At 39.4% G+C, this 24,245-nt stretch overlaps 1 protein-coding gene across 1 annotated transcript; it reads left to right on the top strand.

The window, feature by feature from the left end:
- Window positions 1–11,110: 11,110 nt before the first annotated feature.
- On the top strand, window positions 11,111–23,307 carry LOC115791918 (complement C1q-like protein 3). The gene is made up of 7 exons (XM_030746215.1): window positions 11,111–11,171; window positions 11,352–11,414; window positions 12,257–12,310; window positions 12,644–12,775; window positions 21,958–22,011; window positions 22,810–22,941; window positions 23,030–23,307. Exons 1-7 carry the CDS (start codon window positions 11,111–11,113, stop codon window positions 23,305–23,307), a joined length of 774 nt encoding a protein of 257 aa, XP_030602075.1.
- The last annotated feature ends 938 nt before the right edge of the window (window positions 23,308–24,245 follow it).

Below are 24,245 nucleotides of genomic sequence, written 5' to 3'. Positions count from 1 at the left end.
CAAAAAAAAAAAAACACTTAATATTTAAAACATCTTGCTTTTATAAAGCAGTAACAACACATTTTTAACATGGGGACTTATTTCAGACACAGAACGCAATTCCAGTCTGTGCTGCGTGCTTGGACGAGCTGGGCTTTTTCCATATCCAGGCATTCTGAGTGGAACCAGCGCATACAGCTATCACACTGTATCTGTAACAAATAACTGGGCGTTATAACTGTCCAAGTAGATGAGTTTGACATAAATACATCAATGTTCTCCTAAACAGGAAAATACTTTGTCCTAGAGAACAATGTACTTAAGAAATGAATGAATGAAAAGGAAATTATATATAAAGGACTACTGTACCCAGTCAGTGGTGGATGGCCCTGCACATGGTGGCTTACTTGATGCACACATGGCACAGTTGTTGTCGCTGTCAAATACTAAAACCAAATCTAAGACTAATAATATTGCTTAATATTCAGACTTGAATTTAACAATAAAATCTTATCCACCTGAGGCATCAATGATTGTCTGGGCCAAAGATCTTCGTGCTTGGGCCATCTCTTTTTTAGTGGTCCCAAATTTCATCTTTGGTTTCTCTGGGAAGGCTTTCATTACTGCTTTGGCCATCTAAAGTCAAGCACTATGATTATTCTATGCATTTTCATTTTAATTACAAATATAACGAACAAAACAAAAAAGATCAATTAAATATTGTCTCAATTTGCAGTACTTTTTTTCCCCTTAATTCAACTCATGTGTTAACATACCATTATGACCAGTACCCCGCAGCTAGATCCATCACGTTGACAGGGATGTGGCATCACTCCTCCTCTGAGTTTAACATCCACCCAGTCTGTTTTGTTGTGGCATGTCCTCCTCATTTTGAAGTATTCACTGTGACCATAACATTTTTTTTATATGATAGTTAATTTACATGCGTTTCTAAAATGTAGACAAATCAGATAATTGATTTTGTAATGATGATTTTGATGTCACTAAGCCATTACTGTTTAGAACAAACATGTGCTCCTTGTCTCATTTTATACAAATTTAGCATGAATTTGAACATGTTCTTAAAGCTGCAGATTTGTATTCCTTTAAAAACAAAAAAAAAACAAAAACCTTTTCCCACAACTGATGACCATTGAATTTGGTAGTCTATCATGACCTCCACAGCTCCCTTCCATAAGGAAGTAAAAGCCCTATACAGCTACCAATTCATTATTGATATTCCCAATCAGTGTTCTGAAATTCTTATTTCTGTTTATTAACCGCAGTCTCCAAAGACACATAACCTATGAGTGCTAGTATTTAAGACAGAAATTTTAATGTATTGAGAACTATTTAAAAATCATATGAGCATTTCCAGTGACAGTGAAATGCTATGGTGCTGTCACCGTGTCACCTTTTCTATTACATTGCAGATTAAGTGATGTATTGTCAGGGATGTATAGGTAATACAGACTAATTACCGGAATCTTTCGGCTGCATCGTCGGACTCGTCCTTTTCGGCTGAATTTTTTGTTGGATCCACCAAATACAGACAACTGTCTGCTGCATTGATGTACTGTGATAGAACAATTTTAAAAAGCACATAAATTATGCAGGCTGCAACTTTTAAAATGTATTTATTAAATGTTTTTTTTACTAACCAGAAACTTCCAGTGTATGTTTCCGATATTTACAAATGACACGATCGCTTTGTAGTTGTCAAAGTTTACCTGTTACAAATTTAACAGGCATAAATTTTAAAAATCATTACCATATTTTTGTTTAACTGCACAAACAATGTCAAACCATTAAAAATGACAAAAAGCACCAAATTAGCTCATTTAAAAAAAAAAATAAATAAATAAATTACCTTTGACAAACTGTGTCTCCGGATCATTTCTCTCTTGCCAAAGAGGATCACGCCGCTTGTGTAGTGGTTCATCACATAAACTGTGTTTCCCAAATTAAGTTGAATTGCGCATTGGTGCAATAGACACTCAATTACCTTGATAACATAAGAAATAACAAATTAATACTCATCTAGAGTGCATAACATTTTGAACTAAGAAGGACAAGCCATTTTTGTAATGACCTATGTCTTGTGGATATGTCAATACTTTACAGAAAAGCAATACATATTGAACCAAAAAAAAATAATAATTTGCGTTTTTGCAGCAGGTTTGATGTGAATATCAAGGTATTTTTGGAGCAGAGTGTTTCAGGAATACATACCTCTCCTACAAGCCAACTATGTGGCCGAAGAGACAGGAGCTCACTGTGACGTATCACGAGGTTGTTCCCTCGAATTTGAGATGGCACCACTGAAACAACCACTTCTGTTGTCTTCTTTTTCCACAGAGTAGAGACCTGTGTGTAAAATATTCAGTAGTGCATTCTTAAGTTACAAATAACATAATTCCCAGGAAAAAACAAAACAAAACAAAACTTAATTTTGGTTGCATCTAAAGTCACCTGTAATGCAGTCCCCTCTGACAATCCTGCTGGGTTTTCCTCAAGATGCTGTGTCCTTTCAGGTGGAGCTGGTGATTCTTGTGCCACCTTCTGGTGTTTTGTATTCAAGAGAAAACTAGGATTAGTGATCTATTAAGGTTACATTTTCAATGACAGAAAAAATGTGCACTAATTTGATTGCACTTCAAATTGAGGACTTGCGGGATTCTTCTCCTCAATGTAGTTTTTAAAAATTGTGCACCCCTGTGTGAAAGACTGATTTGCTTGGTTTATAACATCTACTATGAATCCCTTTCTAAACTGACATACATTAGCCATGTATGTTGCCATTTTCTTCTACCTACTTCTCCCTTGCGGTCATTCTAGAAACAGACTTGAAGTACTACTTTGATTTAAAAAAAAAATAAATAAATATATATATATATATATATATATATATATATATATATATATATATATATATATATATATATATATATATATATATATATATATATATATATATATTAGGGGTGGGACTCGATTAAAAAATTAATCGAATTAATTACAAGCTTTGTGATTAATTAATCGAAATTAATCGCATTTTAATCGCATTTCAATATTTGACATGAGAAATATTAATTTAAGTTTAGTTGATGAATAAATCAATATACATAAGCTTAAACTTCAAAATGTTGTTTATTTTCCCACCAGTCTACTACACAGACCAATGAAGGGTGGAAGTGCTCCTGTGATAAGCAAACTCCTGAAATTAAAGTTAAGCATCATAACTGGATAGTTTTATTCAACATTAATGTCTCACTTAATATATTTGGAAATTAATCATTCTCTCAGCTGTATTCCTTGATGTTGAAATGTGTTATGCTTGTTTTAACAGCTTATTTTGACTTAAGACTAAACCACAAAAGACTTAAAAAAAAAAGACTTAAAATTAAACCACAAAAAGGAGAAAAAGTTCGTTCTCCGTTTAACAGCTGCTTTTACACAGCTGTGCTTCGCAATCACGGTTGCTAGGCGACATGAGCTACGCAGAGGTGACGGCAGGTGATATGAAGGCTAGCCGCTCACTTCCGGCCTTTGTGGTGTTCGTGGGCTGCGAAAGACGTGGGCCGGGTCCTTCGCAGGATGCGGCCCCTAATTTGGACATTGTGCGTCGATATAATCTGTATGCCGGGAACTCGCGCACTGAGAAACGTTCCACGGTGCAAAGTGCGATTAAAATGCGTTAAAATTTTTAACGTGTTAATTTCCCCGTAATTAATTAATCGAAATTAACGCGTTAAAGTCCCAGCCCTAATATATATATATATATATATATATGTATATATATATAATATGGAAAGCTATGAATTGTTAAATGCAATGACCAAGCATGTACCACATAAAGGTAAACAAAGTTATTTTAGGGGATGAGAACATGTTCAAGCTCTTCCTGTGCTGACACATTATGTGTGGGCAGCTTTCTCTGTTCAGTGTGGACATATTGAACATATTCAGCATGCTCTATGCCATTTTAAATTTACAGCTCAATATATCAAAATTGTGATCTGAATATAAGCTAGGTTTAAAAGTAATTACTGGAACCATGAAGACATACCTCTGACTTCTTTTTCTTCAGTGGCAGGCCAGTCACTATATGCTACAGCTACATTACTGTACTTTGAGTGGAATTTTGAAAGCAATTTTCTTGAAAACCGTACAGTTATTTGATATGAAAGTCAGTCCATATACAGTGGGGGTCAAGGTGAGCAAGAATCAGGCGAAAGCTCTGCGTCACCTCGAACAGCGCTCCTATGAATACAGTTCAAAATTGCCTATATGCTACAGCTACATTACTGTACTTTGAGTGGAATTTTGAAAGCAATTTTCTTGAAAACCGTACAGTTATTTGAAATGAAAGTCAGTCCATATACAGTGGGGGTCAAGGTGAGCAAGAATCAGGTGAAAGCTCTGCGTCACCTCGAACAGCGCTCCTATGAATACAGTTGAAAAATACCAATATAATACATTACTGTACTTGGGATTTTGAAAGCAATTTTCTCGAAAACCGTACAGTTATTTGATATGAAAGTCAGTCCATATACAGTGGGGGTCAAGGTGAGCAAGAATCTGGTGAAAGCTCTGCGTCACCTTGACCAGCACTCCTATGGATACAGTTGAAAAATACCAATATAATACATTACTGTACTTGGGATTTTGCATGCAATTTTCTCGAAAACCGTACAGTTATTTGATATGAAAGTCAGTCCATATACAGTGGGGGTCAAGGTGAGCAAGAATCAGGCGAAAGCTCTGCGTCACCTCGAACAGCGCTCCTATGAATACAGTTCAAAATTGCCTATATGCTACAGCTACATTACTGTACTTTGAGTGGAATTTTGAAAGCAATTTTCTTGAAAACCGTACAGTTATTTGAAATGAAAGTCAGTCCATATACAGTGGGGGTCAAGGTGAGCAAGAATCAGGTGAAAGCTCTGCGTCACCTCGAACAGCGCTCCTATGAATACAGTTGAAAAATACCAATATAATACATTACTGTACTTGGGATTTTGCATGCAATTTTCTCGAAAACCGTACAGTTATTTGATATGAAAGTCAGTCCATATACAGTGGGGGTCAAGGTGAGCAAGAATCAGGCGAAAGCTCTGCGTCACCTCGAACAGCGCTCCTATGAATACAGTTCAAAATTGCCTATATGCTACAGCTACATTACTGTACTTTGAGTGGAATTTTGAAAGCAATTTTCTTGAAAACCGTACAGTTATTTGAAATGAAAGTCAGTCCATATACAGTGGGGGTCAAGGTGAGCAAGAATCAGGTGAAAGCTCTGCGTCACCTCGAACAGCGCTCCTATGAATACAGTTGAAAAATACCAATATAATACATTACTGTACTTGGGATTTTGAAAGCAATTTTCTCGAAAACCGTACAGTTATTTGATATGAAAGTCAGTCCATATACAGTGGGGGTCAAGGTGAGCAAGAATCTGGTGAAAGCTCTGCGTCACCTTGACCAGCACTCCTATGGATACAGTTGAAAAATACCAATATAATACATTACTGTACTTGGGATTTTGCATGCAATTTTCTCGAAAACCGTACAGTTATTTGATATGAAAGTCAGTCCATATACAGTGGGGGTCAAGGTGAGCAAGAATCAGGTGAAAGCTCTGCGTCACCTTGACCAGCGCTCCTATGAATACAGTTGAAAAATACCAATATAATACATTACTGTACTTGGGATTTTGAAAGCAATTTTCTCGAAAACCGTACAGTTATTTGATATGAAAGTCAGTCCATATACAGTGGGGGTCAAGGTGAGCAAGAATCAGGTGAAAGCTCTGCGTCACCTCGAACAGCGCTCCTATGAATACAGTTGAAAAATACCAATATAATACATTACTGTACTTGGGATTTTGAAAGCAATTTTCTCGAAAACCGTACAGTTATTTGATATGAAAGTCAGTCCATATACAGTGGGGGTCAAGGTGAGCAAGAATCTGGTGAAAGCTCTGCGTCACCTAGAACAGCACTCCTATGAATACAGTTGAAAAATACCAATATAATACATTACTGTACTTGGGATTTTGAAAGCAATTTTCTCGAAAACCGTACAGTTATTTGATATGAAAGTCAGTCCATATACAGTGGGGGTCAAGGTGAGCAAGAATCTGGTGAAAGCTCTGCGTCACCTTGACCAGCACTCCTATGGATACAGTTGAAAAATACCAATATAATACATTACTGTACTTGGGATTTTGCATGCAATTTTCTCGAAAACCGTACAGTTATTTGATATGAAAGTCAGTCCATATACAGTGGGGGTCAAGGTGAGCAAGAATCAGGCGAAAGCTCTGCGTCACCTCGAACAGTCCTCCTATGAATACAGTTGAAATATACCAATATAATACATTACTGTACTTGGGATTTTGAAAGCAATTTTCTCGAAAACCGTACAGTTATTTGATATGAAAGTCAGTCCATATACAGTGGGGGTCAAGGTGAGCAAGAATCAGGTGAAAGCTCTGCGTCACCTCGAACAGCGCTCCTATGAATACAGTTGAAAAATACCAATATAATACATTACTGTACTTGGGATTTTGAAAGCAATTTCTCGAAAACCGTACAGTTATTTGATATGAAAGTCAGTCCATATACAGTGGGGGTCAAGGTGAGCAAGAATCAGGCGAAAGCTCTGCGTCACCTCGAACAGCGCTCCTATGAATACAGTTCAAAATTGCCTATATGCTACAGCTACATTACTGTACTTTGAGTGGAATTTTGAAAGCAATTTTCTTGAAAACCGTACAGTTATTTGATATGAAAGTCAGTCCATATACAGTGGGGGTCAAGGTGAGCAAGAATCAGGCGAAAGCTCTGCGTCACCTCGAACAGCGCTCCTATGAATACAGTTCAAAATTGCCTATATGCTACAGCTACATTACTGTACTTTGAGTGGAATTTTGAAAGCAATTTTCTTGAAAACCGTACAGTTATTTGAAATGAAAGTCAGTCCATATACAGTGGGGGTCAAGGTGAGCAAGAATCAGGTGAAAGCTCTGCGTCACCTCGAACAGCGCTCCTATGAATACAGTTGAAAAATACCAATATAATACATTACTGTACTTGGGATTTTGAAAGCAATTTTCTCGAAAACCGTACAGTTATTTGATATGAAAGTCAGTCCATATACAGTGGGGGTCAAGGTGAGCAAGAATCTGGTGAAAGCTCTGCGTCACCTTGACCAGCACTCCTATGGATACAGTTGAAAAATACCAATATAATACATTACTGTACTTGGGATTTGCATGCAATTTTCTCGAAAACCGTACAGTTATTTGATATGAAAGTCAGTCCATATACAGTGGGGGTCAAGGTGAGCAAGAATCAGGCGAAAGCTCTGCGTCACCTCGAACAGCGCTCCTATGAATACAGTTCAAAATTTCCTTTATGCTACAGCTACATTACTGTACTTTTATTGGTATTTTGAAAGCAATTTTCTTGAAAACCGTACAGTTATTTGATATGAAAGTCAGTCCATATACAGTGGGGGTCAAGGTGAGCAAGAATCAGGTGAAAGCTCTGCGTCACCTCGAACAGCGCTCCTATGAATACAGTTGAAAAATACCAATATAATACATTACTGTACTTGGGATTTTGCATGCAATTTTCTCGAAAACCGTACAGTTATTTGATATGAAAGTCAGTCCATATACAGTGGGGGTCAAGGTGAGCAAGAATCAGGCGAAAGCTCTGCGTCACCTCGAACAGCGCTCCTATGAATACAGTTCAAATTGCCTATATGCTACAGCTACATTACTGTACTTTGAGTGGAATTTTGAAAGCAATTTTCTTGAAAACCGTACAGTTATTTGATATGAAAGTCAGTCCATATACAGTGGGGGTCAAGGTGAGCAAGAATCAGGTGAAAGCTCTGCGTCACCTCGAACAGCGCTCCTATGAATACAGTTGAAAAATACCAATATAATACATTACTGTACTTGGGATTTTGAAAGCAATTTTCTCGAAAACCGTACAGTTATTTGATATGAAAGTCAGTCCATATACAGTGGGGGTCAAGGTGAGCAAGAATCTGGTGAAAGCTCTGCGTCACCTTGACCAGCACTCCTATGGATACAGTTGAAAAATACCAATATAATACATTACTGTACTTGGGATTTTGAATGCAATTTTCTCGAAAACCGTACAGTTATTTGATATGAAAGTCAGTCCATATACAGTGGGGGTCAAGGTGAGCAAGAATCAGGCGAAAGCTCTGCGTCACCTCGAACAGTCCTCCTATGAATACAGTTGAAATATACCAATATAATACATTACTGTACTTGGGATTTTGAAAGCAATTTTCTCGAAAACCGTACAGTTATTTGATATGAAAGTCAGTCCATATACAGTGGGGGTCAAGGTGAGCAAGAATCAGGTGAAAGCTCTGCGTCACCTCGAACAGCGCTCCTATGAATACAGTTGAAAAATACCAATATAATACATTACTGTACTTGGGATTTTGAAAGCAATTTTCTCGAAAACCGTACAGTTATTTGATATGAAAGTCAGTCCATATACAGTGGGGGTCAAGGTGAGCAAGAATCTGGTGAAAGCTCTGCGTCACCTCGAACAGCGCTCCTATGAATACAGTTGAAAAATACCAATATAATACATTACTGTACTTGGGATTTTGAAAGCAATTTTCTCGAAAACCGTACAGTTATTTGATATGAAAGTCAGTCCATATACAGTGGGGGTCAAGGTGAGCAAGAATCTGGTGAAAGCTCTGCGTCACCTTGACCAGCACTCCTATGGATACAGTTGAAAAATACCAATATAATACATTACTGTACTTGGGATTTTGCATGCAATTTTCTCGAAAACCGTACAGTTATTTGATATGAAAGTCAGTCCATATACAGTGGGGGTCAAGGTGAGCAAGAATCTGGTGAAAGCTCTGCGTCACCTCGAACAGTCCTCCTATGAATACAGTTGAAATATACCAATATAATACATTACTGTACTTGGGATTTTGAAAGCAATTTTCTCGAAAACCGTACAGTTATTTGATATGAAAGTCAGTCCATATACAGTGGGGGTCAAGGTGAGCAAGAATCAGGTGAAAGCTCTGCGTCACCTCGAACAGCGCTCCTATGAATACAGTTGAAAAATACCAATATAATACATTACTGTACTTGGGATTTTGAAAGCAATTTTCTCGAAAACCGTACAGTTATTTGATATGAAAGTCAGTCCATATACAGTGGGGGTCAAGGTGAGCAAGAATCAGGTGAAAGCTCTGCGTCACCTCGAACAGCTCTCCTATGAATACAGTTGAAAAATACCAATATAATACATTACTGTACTTGGGATTTTGAAAGCAATTTTCTCGAAAACCGTACAGTTATTTGATATGAAAGTCAGTCCATATACAGTGGGGGTCAAGGTGAGCAAGAATCTGGTGAAAGCTCTGCGTCACCTGGACCAGCGCTCCTATGGATACAGTTGAAAAATACCAATATAATACATTACTGTACTTGGGATTTTGCATGCAATTTTCTCGAAAACCGTACAGTTATTTGATATGAAAGTCAGTCCATATACAGTGGGGGTCAAGGTGAGCAAGAATCAGGAGAAAGCTCTGCGTCACCTCGAACAGACCTCCTATGAATACAGTTGAAATATACCAATATAATACATTACTGTACTTGGGATTTTGAAAGCAATTTTCTCGAAAACCGTACAGTTATTTGATATGAAAGTCAGTCCATATACAGTGGGGGTCAAGGTGAGCAAGAATCAGGTGAAAGCTCTGCGTCACCTCGAACAGCGCTCCTATGAATACAGTTGAAAAATACCAATATAATACATTACTGTACTTGGGATTTTGAAAGCAATTTTCTCGAAAACCGTACAGTTATTTGATATGAAAGTCAGTCCATATACAGTGGGGGTCAAGGTGAGCAAGAATCAGGTGAAAGCTCTGCGTCACCTTGACCAGCGCTCCTATGGATACAGTTGAAAAATACCAATATAATACATTACTGTACTTGGGATTTTGCATGCAATTTTCTCGAAAACCGTACAGTTATTTGATATGAAAGTCAGTCCATATACAGTGGGGGTCAAGGTGAGCAAGAATCAGGTGAAAGCTCTGCGTCACCTCGAACAGTCCTCCTATGAATACACCTCAAAAATGTCACTTTGAGTAAAAAAGTGGAGTATACATTAATTCATTTTTGTTTAAAAGATTGAGATGATAAATAAATTACACCTTTACAAAGCTGAGTATTTAGAGGCTTGACAGTATTTTTTTTATGAAAAATGCATTGCAATGGTGTATATTGAAGGATAACAACACTTCCGATGTGTTATTTAGGGCGACTGGCAGCCGTACCGTAATATGCGGTGTAAATGGGCAACGTAATTCTATGTGCGGCTAGCTTGACTGCGTCTTCGAAAATGAGGGCTCACTTGACCGCGGTTCCTGTCCTCTTTCTCCATCTCTGAGTGAACTTCTCTCTCTTTGCTCTCCCTGAAATACAGCAGCTCTTCTTTTAGCTAGCAGACACACTGTGTGACAAACTGCACACACTTTGTGTGTTTGCTGATATTTGTTGAGCATTTAGAAACGTTGCATTTACCTGCCACACGTTACTCCCTTCATGCTCGCTCCTCTTCAGTAGCGCTAGCTAAGCTGTTTATGTGCCGCAGCGCAACTTACGGACTCGGTCCGGCCCGATTATAGCGCTATAAATGATACATTAATTATATGGGTTTGCATATTTAATCCCTTTGTACGAGATAAGCCCCGGTGATGGAGGATACGCCAGTACGATTGTCTCTTATGTGTTATTATTCCTCCGTTTAGGCTCAGATCGTTTGATGTTTGACGGCGCACTGACCGGAAATGCAAACTTCTTCTGACGTGTTAAAAAGTAACGAGTCTGTTTGAAAATGTAAGAAGTAGAAAGTACAGATACTTGTGTAAAAATGTAGGGAGTAAAAGTAAAAAGTAGTCAGAAAAATAAATACTTAAGTAAAGTACAGATACCTGAAAAATCTACTTAAGTACAGTAACGAAGTATTTGTACTTCGTTACTTCCCACCTCTGCCAACAACCCTGTTTACAGGACATCCATGCTGTGCTGAGAGAGATGACCGCCTCCCTGACTGAACAAAAAGTGAAGATTGCATTCCTAGAAAAGCAGAATCAAGGTGCAGTATTATGTCAGTGAGAGAAGAAACAGCATCAGGAAACCTTCATATCTCTGTGACACAACAGTGGATCATCTCTGTGTCACTTCAAAAATATCCAAAACATTTTTATTAGGTAAATATTTGTATTGAGAAATTAATGATGCAGGGAAATAAAAAGTTCATTTGCATTTATTTCAGATCAGGCTGCAAAACTGGAGAGACAGAAAACTGAGATTGACCTGCTGAAGCTGCAGTCCAAAGGTATTGTGTGGAAATCCCGACAGCTCTGTGGAAATGCTGACAGATGTACAGATATTTTACTCACATTTGGTGGATCAACATATGATACTGCTATAAATCTGTCCCAAAGGTGGCGCCACTGTGGTAAATACACTTATTTTATCCTCAGAGACAATTTTAGCACCAACAATGTTGTATTTTTTCAACATATCTGAGACCAAAGTCTGTGGATTGCATGATGTTCCATGATATGTGATGGAGGGATATATGCTTTAAATATTTTCAGCTGCTTTTTAGAAGCACTAATATGTCAGATATGTTTGAATCAAATCAGTGTAAAAAGTCTTTCCAGAATAAAAGCTTTATCCCACATATTGTTTGCAATTGTGAACATAAACTCCAATACTACAATTCAAATACTACCTATGTATGTAGTATTTAGGTTACATCCAGACCTCTATAACCATGTGACACATGGATCACCTGCTCAACCAAGAAAGCTATAGTGGCATGGTTACTGCCATCTTTTACATACAGTCTATGGGCCATGGCTGAGTGGAGAGCAGAGTTCACAGACTGGATGAAGATGACAGTTTAACTGCACAGGTTTGAAATGAGAATATCAGTTTGTTCAGTGATGCAGTCAAAGTCTGCTTCTTCAATCATTCATCACCAGCAGCTGCAGGAGCTCCTGTGGCTCTGCAGTGTGTGAGGTGGAGGATGAGGGGACGTGGAGGAGAGCACCGCTCAGTGTAGCATGAACAGAAGTCAGAGTTACTTTCTTACCTGCTGCTTTGACAGAGAAAAACATGTGAATCACTGAGTGCTGGCAGTGAGTTTGTTTTCTTTGTATTTTTCCTCAGAGCAGAGAGCAAAGCTGGAGACTGAGATCGACAGGCTGAAGCTGCAGTCAAAAGGTATTGTGTGGAAATCATTACAGCTCTGTGGAAATGCTGATATTTATGTGCAAATATTTTACTCAAAATTTGGTGGATCAACACACAGCAGCCACAAGGTGGCGCCACTGAAACTCTGACTCACTTTGTTGTCTTGGCAGAAGCTAGAAAATAACTTCTGTCTGATCTAAAGGACAAGTTTGGATCCTCAGAAATATTCAATCAAACTTCATTTTCCAGTCACAGAGTTTGATTTCTTCTGTCACAATGAAATGCTTTCAACTGTCAATCATTGCTTTCACTGGAGATTCATGTTTTTGTCATGGTCACTTCTGACATTTCTCTCTGTCTCAGTCAAACAGGTGGCTTTCTCAGCCTCTCTGCTGGATGCAGGAGATAGAGATACTGGACCCTTTAACACACAGGTCACTCTGGTCTTCAAACGTGTTGTCACAAACATTGGAAATGCCTACAACTCTGGCACAGGTAACAACTCTGACTGTCAGTCTGATGTTCCAGATGTTCTAACAGCTGATTTAACATGACGAAAACAAATGTCCCACAGGTATGTTCACTGCACCAGTGAGAGGAGTCTACCACTTTGAGTGGAAAGTATCTGGGCATGAAAACACTGAGACAGGTGCTGTGTTGTTCAGGAATGGAGAGCACATTTATATTGCATTTGAACATCCAACATCTGGTTATGTGAGTGCCTCTAATGGAGCCTCACTGCTTCTAGAGGCTGGAGATCAGGTGTCTGTACGACAGTGGGCTGGATCAAGGATACATGACAATCAAAATCATCACACCACCTTCAGTGGTCATCTGATTTTCACCATGTGAGAGGTGTGACAGCTCCAAGACTTCTTTAGAAGTCAAACAGGAAGTAAATCACCTGCTGGAATCAGTTTCCTCCTCTCTGTCTGGTTGGCTTTTTGTTTTGTGTTTATTTGTTTCTACTTCTCTGATTCTACTGACTCAGATAATCGACTTCTTCTTGTTATCTGTGATTTAAATAAATCCAGTTCAGTGCTCAGTGATTCTCTGTGTCCTTTCTTTGAGTCGGGTCTGTATAAAGAGCTGCTCCTCCATTAGTAATGACTATTGTCAGATAACTGACTGTAAACTTACTCGGTGGATTTCTTTAAATTCACATTTTATCCTGTCTTTAGTTTCAAAATAAAAGCATCATTGAAGTAACAGTGTTGATTTCTTCATGTGTTTCATACATGGAGCAGAGATCAAAGGCTGCACATGCTGGGAGTTACTATCACAGGTAAAGTCACACCTGGTGTTGAGAACAAAGAGCTGCTTTTCAAAGCTCGTCTACAGTGAAGCTGACAGCTCTGTGAGGCTGAACTGAGATCAGGGCTGTGACGAGCTCACCATCAGTTACATCATGATCTCAATAAACACCTCATACAGCAGCAGGAAGGAAACAACAAACAGAAACTGCAGGAAGAAGTGGAAAAAATTTATTTTCACATTCATCTGAAGAGCTCACTGTACAACCATTTATCAGCACACGCTGAACACAGGAAGGGCTGATCTAGAGCCAGCTGGTGATGTTCCGTCTCATTCTAAAGCCCCAACCCTGTGTCACGCAAAGGGGGCGTGTCCTAATGAAGCCTTGTTTTTTTAGAATATCACGTGACAAAACACAACTGAGGCCATAGACATAGAGATACAGTGCCTTGCGAAAGTATTCGCCCCCCTTGAACTTTCCAACCTTTTGCCACATTTCAGGCTTCAAACATAAATATATAAAATTTTAATTTTTTGTGAAGAACCAACAACAAGTGGGACACAATCGTGAAGTGGAATGAAATTTATTGGATGTGTCAAACTTTTTTAACAAATAAAAAACTGAAAAGTGGGGCGTGCAATATCATTCGGCCCCCTTGCGTTAATACTTTGTAGCGCCACCTTTTGCTGCAATTACAGCTGCAAGTCGCTTGGGGTATGTCTCTATCAGTTTTGCACATGGAGAGACTGAAATTCTTGCCCATTCTTCCTTGCAAAACAGCTGGAGCTCAGTGAGGTTGGATGGAGAGCGTTTGTGAACAGCTGTCTTCAGCTCTTTCCACAGATTCTCGATTGGATTCAGGTCTGGACTTTGACTTGGCCGTTCCAACACCTGGATACGGTTATTTGTGAACCATTCCATTGTAGATTTGGCTTTATGTTTTGGATCATTGTCTTGTTGGAAGATAAATCTCCGTCCCAGTCTCAGGTCTCCAACAGGTTTTCTTCCAGAATGGTCCTGTATTTGTTCCCCATCCATCTTCCCATCAATTTTGACCATCTTCCCTGTCCCTGCTGACGAAAAGCAGGCCCAAACCATGATGCTGCCACCACCATGTTTGACAGTGGGGATGGTGTGTTCAGGGTAATGAGCTGTGTTACTTTTACACCAAACATATCGTTTTGCATTGTGGCCAAACAGTTCGATTTTGGTTTCATCTGACCAGAGCACCTTCTTCCACATGTTTGGTGTGTCTCCCAGGTGGCTTGTGGCAAACATTAAACGAGACTTTTTATGGATATCTTTGAGAAATGGCTTTCTTCTTGCCACTCTTCCATAAAGGCCAGATTTGTGCAGCGTACGACTGATTGTCGTCCTATGGACAGACTCTCCCACCTCAGCTGTAGATCTCTGCAGTTCATCCAGAGTGATCATGGACCTCTTGGCTGCATCTCTGATCAGTCTTCTCCTTGTTTGAGATGAAAGTTTAGAGGGACGGCCGGGTCTTGGTAGATTTGCAGTGGTCTGATACTCCTTCCATTTCAATATGATTGCTTGCACAGTGCTCCTTGAGATGTTTAAAGCTTGGGAAATCTTTTTGTATCCAAATCCAGCTTTGAACGTCTCCACAACAGTATCTCGGACCTGCCTGGTGTGTTCCTTGGTCTTCATGATGCTCTCTGCGCTTTGAACAGAACCCTGAGACTATCACAGAGCAGGTGCATTTATACGGAGACTTGATTACACACAGGTGGATTCTGTTTATCATCATCAGTCATTTGGGACAACATTGGATCATTCAGAGACCCTCACTGAACTTCTGGAGTGAGTTTGCTGCACTGAAAGGGGCCGAATAGTACGCCCCACTTTTCAGTTTTTTATTTGTTAAAAAAGTTTGACACATCCAATAAATTTCATTCCACTTCACGATTGTGTCCCACTTGTTGATTCTTCACAAAAAATTAAAATTTTATATCTTTATGTTTGAAGCCTGAAATGTGGCAAAAGGCTGAAAAGTTCAAGGGGACTGAATACTTTCGCAAGGCACTGTATATACATGTCTATGTCTATGGTATATATGTCTATGACCGAGGCCTCGTTTACTGAAATCACGTGACTGCTTCATTATTCAAGTTGTTTAAAAGACCATGAGAAATACAGGAAGTGTTCTGAGTGACCTGAGCTGAGTCTGAGGATCGTTATGTGCTGGAGATCGAGACGCTGCTTTGCTGAGAGTATGGAGCCACCAACAAGGAGGAGGACATCATCAGTATGACATAATTTCTCCAAAGAAGGTAAAAATAATGTACATCTGCTGAAATCAGTCACATGGAGTAGATAGATAAGATAAAATAGATAAATATGTGTGTGTGTGTGTGTGTTTGAGAAACATCATTTCCCCTCAGAGCCAGTTTTTATTTACAATAACTGAAACGTGTGATGAAGCTGTGCTAAATTTACCTTCATACTATGAAAACTGTCAGGAAGTCTCCTGATTGTTCTCCACATTTTTGATCTTTCATAACTTCTTAAGTACAGAAGCTGAAAAACATTTAAGCTCTCTTACAAATACATAACAATTTCATTCTCACTCCAAGTTTCACAATCTAAAACCCAAATTTATTTTTTCAGACTATATTTGTTTATAGCTAAGTTTGTTCTTCTGTTGCCAACAAAATGATGGGATATATCACAGCATATGCAGCAATCTTTCAAGGTCATGTGACCATGTGGGATAGGTGGCTGGTAGAAACAAGTTATAGCCTCTGAAAGGTCTCCTCTTTGCCTACACTGTAGGATCATCATCTTCTAGCTGGGATTCATTCTGGACCAAAATATTTATATTTAAATATGTTTTGATGATGACTGGATCAGATTGTGGTGAAGGATCTGGATTCCCTGTAGTAAGGATTGCTGTCCTTTTCTTTTTTTTCTCATTATCTTGAGTCATTTTAGTTGCTGCTTGATGCCTTCTGCAGGGGATTTCTGAACCTCCTGAATCTAACATCGGGGTTTATTTCAGATGACTTCTTATAATAATAATAATAATAATAATAATAATAATACATTTTATTTGTAAGTGCCATTCAAACCCCCAAGGACACTTTACAGAATTTAAAAAAACAACAGCAATCAAATCAAAGAAATAGAATTGAAATGACCTGGGAACTAAAGTGAGTACTCTGTCTTAAACAGGTGAGTTTTGGGTGTGCTTTGAAGACAGGGAGAGAGTCGATATTATGGATGTCAGGCAGGAGGGAGTTCCACAGTCTGTTCCCCATGGTGCTGAGGTGGGCAGGGGGTACAGTAAGGCAGGTGGAAGAAGAAGAACGAAGGAAGCGGGAGGAGGAGGCAATGAGAAGAAGATCAGATAGATAGGGAGGGGTCAGGTTGTGGATGGCTTTGAATGTATTTAGAAGAATTTTGAATTGAATTCGGAATTGAACTGGGAGCCAGTGCAGTTGCTGTAGGACTGGCGTGATGTGGTGAAATGAGCGGGGTTCAGTGATAATGCGAGCAGATGAATTTTGAACCATTTGAAGCTTCGGGAGGGATTTGAGAGGGAGGCCAAATTGAAGAGAATTACAGTTATCAGTACGGGAGGTAACAAGACCATGAACAAGGATGGAGGTAGTATGTGGGGAGAGGGAGGGGCAGAGATGACTAATGGTGTGTCCCGCCTGTTGAACAATTTTTGTTATCAGGTTATCTAATGCTGGGTCAGCCACGGCTGAGTGGTCTGAGAATGATTTGTCTTCATCACTACTACAAAATGTACATCCAAGTACGTGAGAGGAACAGAAAGCTGGGGAGCCTGCACTGCAGACTGACACAACAGGCCACCCTTCACCTAACCTCCATCTGCCTGTGGCAGAGTTGGAACAGTCAGTTGGAACAAATGTCACTTTCATGTACAATGCATAAAAATTAAATTCTCCTTGGAAATAGAAAATACAAAACTACTGAACAATGTATACTGTACAGTGTACACAGTGTCCCTGAGTTCTTAGCACTCCAGACTTTACATGAACATTAACTTAAATATGTCTGTGACAGCAACCTCTGGCCACCAACCTGATGTTGATCCACAGCTCCAGGAAGCACGACAAACAAATCTAGAGCGGTGTGGATCCGGGTCACGACACCACTGCAGCCGGCCCGACTTTATACTTCAGACTGCTGCAACCTCTGCACTGTGTTAATGACAGGAGGAGTCAGTTAATTCTCCCACAGCTGTTTAAACAAAGTTACATTCAGTACAGCAACTTTATATGTCAGAGCGTCTACATGCACACCTTTAAGAAAGAAAGAAGACCAGAAAATCACATGACAAACTACCTGCATTCATCTGCAGCCTAGCTTAATATCAGCAAATCAGCAAGTTACAACAACAGTTCACACGTCAAACATTCAGCATTATAAGATGATGTCTGAGTGTAACAAGTACAGTTTCAACCTTTTTTTTTTTTTTAGCACTTTTACTGCATTTAACCCCTCCATAGCCATTAGTGCTTTAGCTTATCTCTCCTCCAGCAGCACCTCCAGCCGACTGAGGACAGAGGCGGGAAACTACAGGAAGTGACATGTGGGAAGTCAAAGGTCACATAAAGAAAATAAAAGCTCCAAAAAGTATAAATACACAAAAAAAAAAAAAAAAAAAATATATATATATATATATATATATATATATATATATATATATATATATATATATATATATATATATATATATATTTGTATGAAAAATAATTTAAAAAAAATCTTTTTAATACACCTGTTACACATGCAATAAGCTGTGAGTGCTGTCAGTCAACCTTTTGGTACTGAAGAACATCGTGTTCGTCTGTATCCGTGATTGTGTGCCACTCCAGAACAATCAGCTTTCTACATTCAATACAAGCAGCACTCTTCATAAGAAGAGGGCGAGGGAACAAAGTTCTCATCAAATTCAGTCACATAATCTTTTCATTAACTAACCAACCCTAAGCTAAAATGAGAGCGCAGAGGGGGTACCCCCAGGCCTTCTGGCTGTGCCCAAAGTAATCCAAACAGGGAAGTAGTTACTTAGTACAAAGTCCTCCAGCTCCATTCTGGATAAATCCAACACACCAAAAGAGAGAAGAGATAAAGCAAAAAATTACATCCTAAGTTCTTTAGTCCACAGTGATGGGGCTGTGGTTATCCTCTCGTGTCTCATGCTGAAGGTTTAAACTGTGAGCCATATAATTCCTCTCCACATACCTGCAGGAATCCAGAGAGAAATAACAGCTAGATTCTCTCCGACAGCATTTTTATATCCTCTTTTTGGGAATATACCACCTCCCCCACTTCTCTCTGGCACAAGCATCACATCATATGAGTCACATCCTGTTGACTTCACTCTGGAAAAGTCCTTGATGATGATACACCTGTGACAATTGTGTGAAGGACGTTCATGAAATCATTACGACTGAGAACTACAGGAATGAAACAGGGAATACAACACAGGTCATCAGAGTGCTGACAGAAAGCTGGAGTTTGTCTGTTTCTCAGTGATAATAGTATGTGGTCCAGAGGGCTTTTTATACAGGCTAGTTAAGATTCTTCTGAATTAGTGGAAGTTCATGAAGATTCTTCAGATTCTATTATTTGCTGTCACATGTTCTCCTTGTTGCCTTTTATTTAAAAGTCATGAATCTTATATAAATAACAAAGTATAATAGATTCTTTATACTTTAAGTATTCGTGGGATAATTAAAATTAACCCCTTAACTGGCAGCAAAAAAATCACCTGACAAAAACTACATAACGCCTTCTGGTTATTATTGGCTCTGAAAAACCCATTTCATAGCCTATTAATCGGCTGCGTCTGGTCCGCCGGCCGAATGAAGTGCATTTATATGGCAGGCTAGACCCGCCCATTTTGACTGACACCTCATTCGGCCAATCATGTTAAGAAATGGGTTTCCCAGAGCCAATAATACTCAGAGGGCGTCACGTAGCTTTGTCAGGTGATTTGGTGCAGCCAGTTACATGATTGGCCGAATGACGTGTCAATAAAAATGGGAGGGTCTAGCCTGCCATATAAAAGGGACTACAAACGGCCCGTCACCGGGCCCTTGCCAGTTAAGGGGCTACAGGCATTTACCTCCTCTATGGTTTATATGTGGTTCTGCTTGAAGTGAATATTGAAGTCATAAAGAATATATTAGTTATATTAATTACATTAGTCATTCATTCACTAGAATTACTTTTGCTCTGAGTTACCACAGGGTTGAAACCAATAATATAGTTATGAATGAATGAAGTTTTATTGCCATGTGGGTGAACAAGTTCACACATTGGAAATTGCAGTTACAGAACACCATCCAAGAATACACAAACACAACACACATAGGGGGATATGTGTCCTCGGGTCATGCAGCCGACTTGCAGCGCTACCTTTAGTTACCTCCCTTTTTAGTGAGCATATAAACTCACTCAGGTTTGCAGGTGACACAGTTGAGTTTTCACTGACAGAATGAAAACAGAGACCATCGTGCTCTTCTCACTGAAACTCTTGACCAGCAGCATTCAAACCAACAACCCCGTTTACAGGACATCCATGCTGTGCTGAGAGAGATGACCGCCTCCCTGACTGAACAAAAAGTGAAGATTGCATTCCTAGAAAAGCAGAATCAAGGTGCAGTATTATGTCAGTGAGAGAAGAAACAGCATCAGGAAACCTTCAACAGTGGATCATATCTGTGTCACTTCAAAAATATCCAGAACATTTTTATTAGGTAAATATTTGTATTGAGAAATTAATGATGCAGGGAAATAAAAAGTTTATTTGCATTTATTTCAGATCAGGCAGCAACACTGGAGAGACAGAAAACTGAGATTGACCTGCTGAAGCTGCAGTCCAAAGGTATTGTGTGGAAATCCCAACAGCTCTGTGGAAATGCTGACAGATGTACAGATATTTTACTCACATTTGGTGGATCAACATATGATACTGCTATAAATCTGCCCCAAAGGTGGCGCCACTGTGGTAAATACACTTACTTTATCCTCAGAGACAATTTTAGCACCAACAATGTTGTATTTTTTCAACATATCTGAGACCAAAATCTGTGGATTGCATGATGTTCCATGATATGTGATGGAGGGATATTGTCAGGTTTCCGGCTGGTGCAGACAAGGCAGAGGACCCCAGTGCAGGACTCAGACGAGGAGGTTTAAACTTATGGCTTTAATCAAATGACTTGAATGTGGAATTAACAAGGACATGGCATGGAGCACACAGCAGGAAAGACCAACAAACAACTGACGACATGACGAGGAACTAAACAACAGAGAGACCTTAAATACACAGAGACATAATGAGGGAAAAGGGAAACAGGTGGCAACACAGGTGAACTAACGAGACCAGGGGAAGTAATCCTAAACACAAAGCACAAGGACACAACATTGTCAAAATAAAACAGGAAGTGACCTAACCAAATACATTCAGACTTAACACAGAAAACCTGACAGAGGGAATCAAATATTACACAAGGAAACAATGGGAAGGAAAACTAAAGACAGAAGGGCCAAAATATGGGAACAAAACAGACAAGATACATGGAAACACCTGAATACGTAAATAACTAAATAGATCACCAAACAATAACTGAGAAACTGAACTATCAGAAACACAACCTGAAGAATACGACAAAACACACACAACAAGGTACAAAAGACTAAGGCATGACAACCGATACACTAAAACAGAAAATCATGGTAACCTAAAATCCTAACTCATAACTGAAAAACATAACTCAAACAAGGCGCCTAGGGCCACTGGCCCAGGATCATGACAGATATATGCTTTAAATATTTTCAGCTGCTTTTTAGAAGCACTAATATGTCAGATATGTTTGAATCAAATCAGTGTAAAAAGTCTTTCCAGAATAAAAGCTTTATCCCGCATATTGTTTGCAATTGTGAACATAAACTCCAATACTACAATTCAAATACTACCTATGTATGTAGTATTTAGGTTACATCCAGACCTCTATAACCATGTGACACATGGATCACCTGCTCAACCAAGAAAGCTATAGTGGCATGGTTACTGCCATCTTTTACATACAGTCTATGGGCCATGGCTGAGTGGAGAGCAGAGTTCACAGACTGGATGAAGATGACAGTTTAACTGCACAGGTTTGAAATGAGAATATCAGTTTGTTCAGTGATGCAGTCAAAGTCTGCTTCTTCAATCATTCATCACCAGCAGCTGCAGGAGCTCCTGTGGCTCTGCAGTGTGTGAGGTGGAGGATGAGGGGACGTGGAGGAGAGCACCGCTCAGTGTAGCATGAACAGAAGTCAGAGTTACTTTCTTACCTGCTGCTTTGACAGAGAAAAACATGTGAATCACTGAGTGCTGGCAGTGAGTTTGTTTTCTTTGTATTTTTCTCAGAGCAGAGAGCAAAGCTGGAGACTGAGATCGAGCAGCTGAAGCTGCAGTCAAAAGGTATTGCGTGAAAATCAATAAATATTGAAATGTTAAAATTAATATTTTAAGAGTATATTGTTGACACATTCACGTGTAATAAGTAATGTTTGAACATCACTGCTCAAACACTTTGCAGCAACACAAACTGGGTTATGGCTTAAAAGTACTGTACAAAGAGTGCAGTGAGAAGATTGTGTGTAAGCTGTGTTTCTGGGAGTTTATTTCTCAAGGGATATAATGGTAATAATTAAATCAGCAAACAAACTGATTAACTAACATTTGTGTCACAAACTGATGAGAGCATGAAGACAGTTGGCTTGTAGGGAAGTCCAGAGTATCTTCCTTGTGTCCCAATGATCAGGATTTAGTTATGATGACCTTACTCTGTTGAAGGTGACTCTGCTTACCTTTTACTCCCATGGAGCACAGCACCAGTTAAACACCCAACCACACCACCAGAGCAGCCCTACAGATAAAAACAAGTGAATCACTGAGTGCTGTCAGGAAGTTTTTCTCTGCATTTTTCTCAGAACAGGCAGCAAAGCTGGAGAGACAGAAGACTGGAGCCTATCCCAGCTGTCATAGGGCGAGAGGCAGGGTACACCTGTACAGGTCGCCAGCCTGTCACAGGGCCAACACAGAGACAGACAACCATTCACACCTATGGATCACCAATTAACCCTGGAAGATCTGTGTTCAGTAATTTCAGCTGCTTTTTAGAAACAGTAATGTGTCAGGTGTGTTTGAACTGAGTCAGTGTAAAAAGTCTTTCCAGAAGCTGTATAACATATAGTGTTTGTAACATCTGTGTCTCAGCCAAACAGGTGGCTTTCTCAGCCTCTCTGCTGGATCAAGGTGATGGAGATACTGGACCCTTTAACACAGAGATTATTCTGATCTTCAAACATGTTGTCTCAAACACTGGAAAAGCCTACAACCCACACACAGGTAACAACTCTGATTGTCACTTATTAGCTATGGTGATGTTAGATAATTTTTCATTTAATTTTTCATGAAATAAACAAATGTCCCACAGGGATTTTCACTGCACCAGTGAGAGGAGTCTACCACTTTGAGTGGAAGGTATATGGATATGGAAACATTGCTGCAGGTGGTGTGTTGTTCAGGAATAGAGAGCACATTTTTATTGCATATGAAATTCCAGCATCTGGGAATGTGAGTGCCTCTAATGGAGCCTCACTGCTTCTGGAGGCTGGAGATCAGGTGTCTGTGCGTCTGTGGGCTAATTCAAGGATACAAGACAGTCAAAGTCATCACACCACCTTCAGCGGTCATCTGATTTTCACCATGTGAGAGATGTGACAGCTCCAAAACTTCTAGTTTGGACTGTCCTGTGTGGGTGGAGCTTAGCCATTTTTAGAAGTAAAACAGGAAGTCACCTGCTGGAACTGCACTCTCTCTCTGTCTGAGCACTACAGAGGAGACCTTTGCTGCTGCACGTGATGCATTTGAGGAGCTGGGAAATCTGATGTTTTCATTGTAGGCTTGATGACATAATAAACTGTGTCCAACAAACATGTCTGTGTTTATGAATATGAAAGACACAAAATCTGATTTAATCTGTCAGGTTTAATTCAAAGTTGCAGCATAATTTGGGATTATCAGGGACTAGAAAATTCTAACACAACTCAACAAAACAAAGTAGTTTATCCACAACACAAAATCACTACTCATTTAATATCATGGATTCTCCATCTCCTGTATCTTCTCTCTTTACCATCTTCTTTAGTCTTGGATTTCATGTTTTTGTCTCTTCATATTTTGGTATCAGTTCATTGACTTTTGGTCGCTTCCTGTTTTATTTTGTTTTCTCATGTGGTGGTTTTTACTTCCTGTCTTTGTCTGTGTCTGCCCCGCCCTCCTTAGTTTCACCTGTTGTTTTCATCTTTTCTGGATTCCTGTTTTCTCTTTGGATTTTGGTTTCTTGGGAATTCTTTCCTGTTTCCTCAGATTTCCTGTTTGTTGCTGACACCTGCCTGTGTGTCCAGGATGTGGATCTTCTCTCCTGAACCTTCATGTCAAATATATTTTAAACCACTGACATGTTCAAGGTTCCAAACTAAACCAGTTACAAGCTGGTGCTGGAGTTCACTGTTACTCTGGTAAGAAGATGGTGGAGCTGTTGTGATGTGACAGCTTCACCATCTTCAGAGGATCAGCGCACAAACAGGCAGCAGTGTAGCTCGTTTCACAGGTACGAAGGACCACAGAACAGATACTGAACTGTTAAT

This window comes from Archocentrus centrarchus, chromosome 14 (assembly GCF_007364275.1).
Source record: "Archocentrus centrarchus isolate MPI-CPG fArcCen1 chromosome 14, fArcCen1, whole genome shotgun sequence".
NCBI classification, from domain to species: Eukaryota; Metazoa; Chordata; class Actinopteri; order Cichliformes; family Cichlidae; genus Archocentrus; species Archocentrus centrarchus.
Note: the sequence above shows the minus strand (reverse complement) of the source record. Positions and strands in the feature narration are given on the sequence as shown.

What these genes read in the sequence shown, in the direction of transcription:
- LOC115791918 (XM_030746215.1), top strand. Translation starts at nt 11,111, where the DNA reads ATGACCGCCTCCCTGACTGAACAAAAAGTGAAGATTGCATTCCTAGAA. An exon ending in GCTGAAGCTGCAGTCCAAAG is followed by an intron (nt 11,415 to 12,256) that starts GTATTGTGTGGA and finishes ATTTTTCCTCAG; the next exon opens with AGCAGAGAGCAAAGCTGGAG. An exon ending in GCTGAAGCTGCAGTCAAAAG is followed by an intron (nt 22,012 to 22,809) that starts GTATTGCGTGAA and finishes TCTGTGTCTCAG; the next exon opens with CCAAACAGGTGGCTTTCTCA.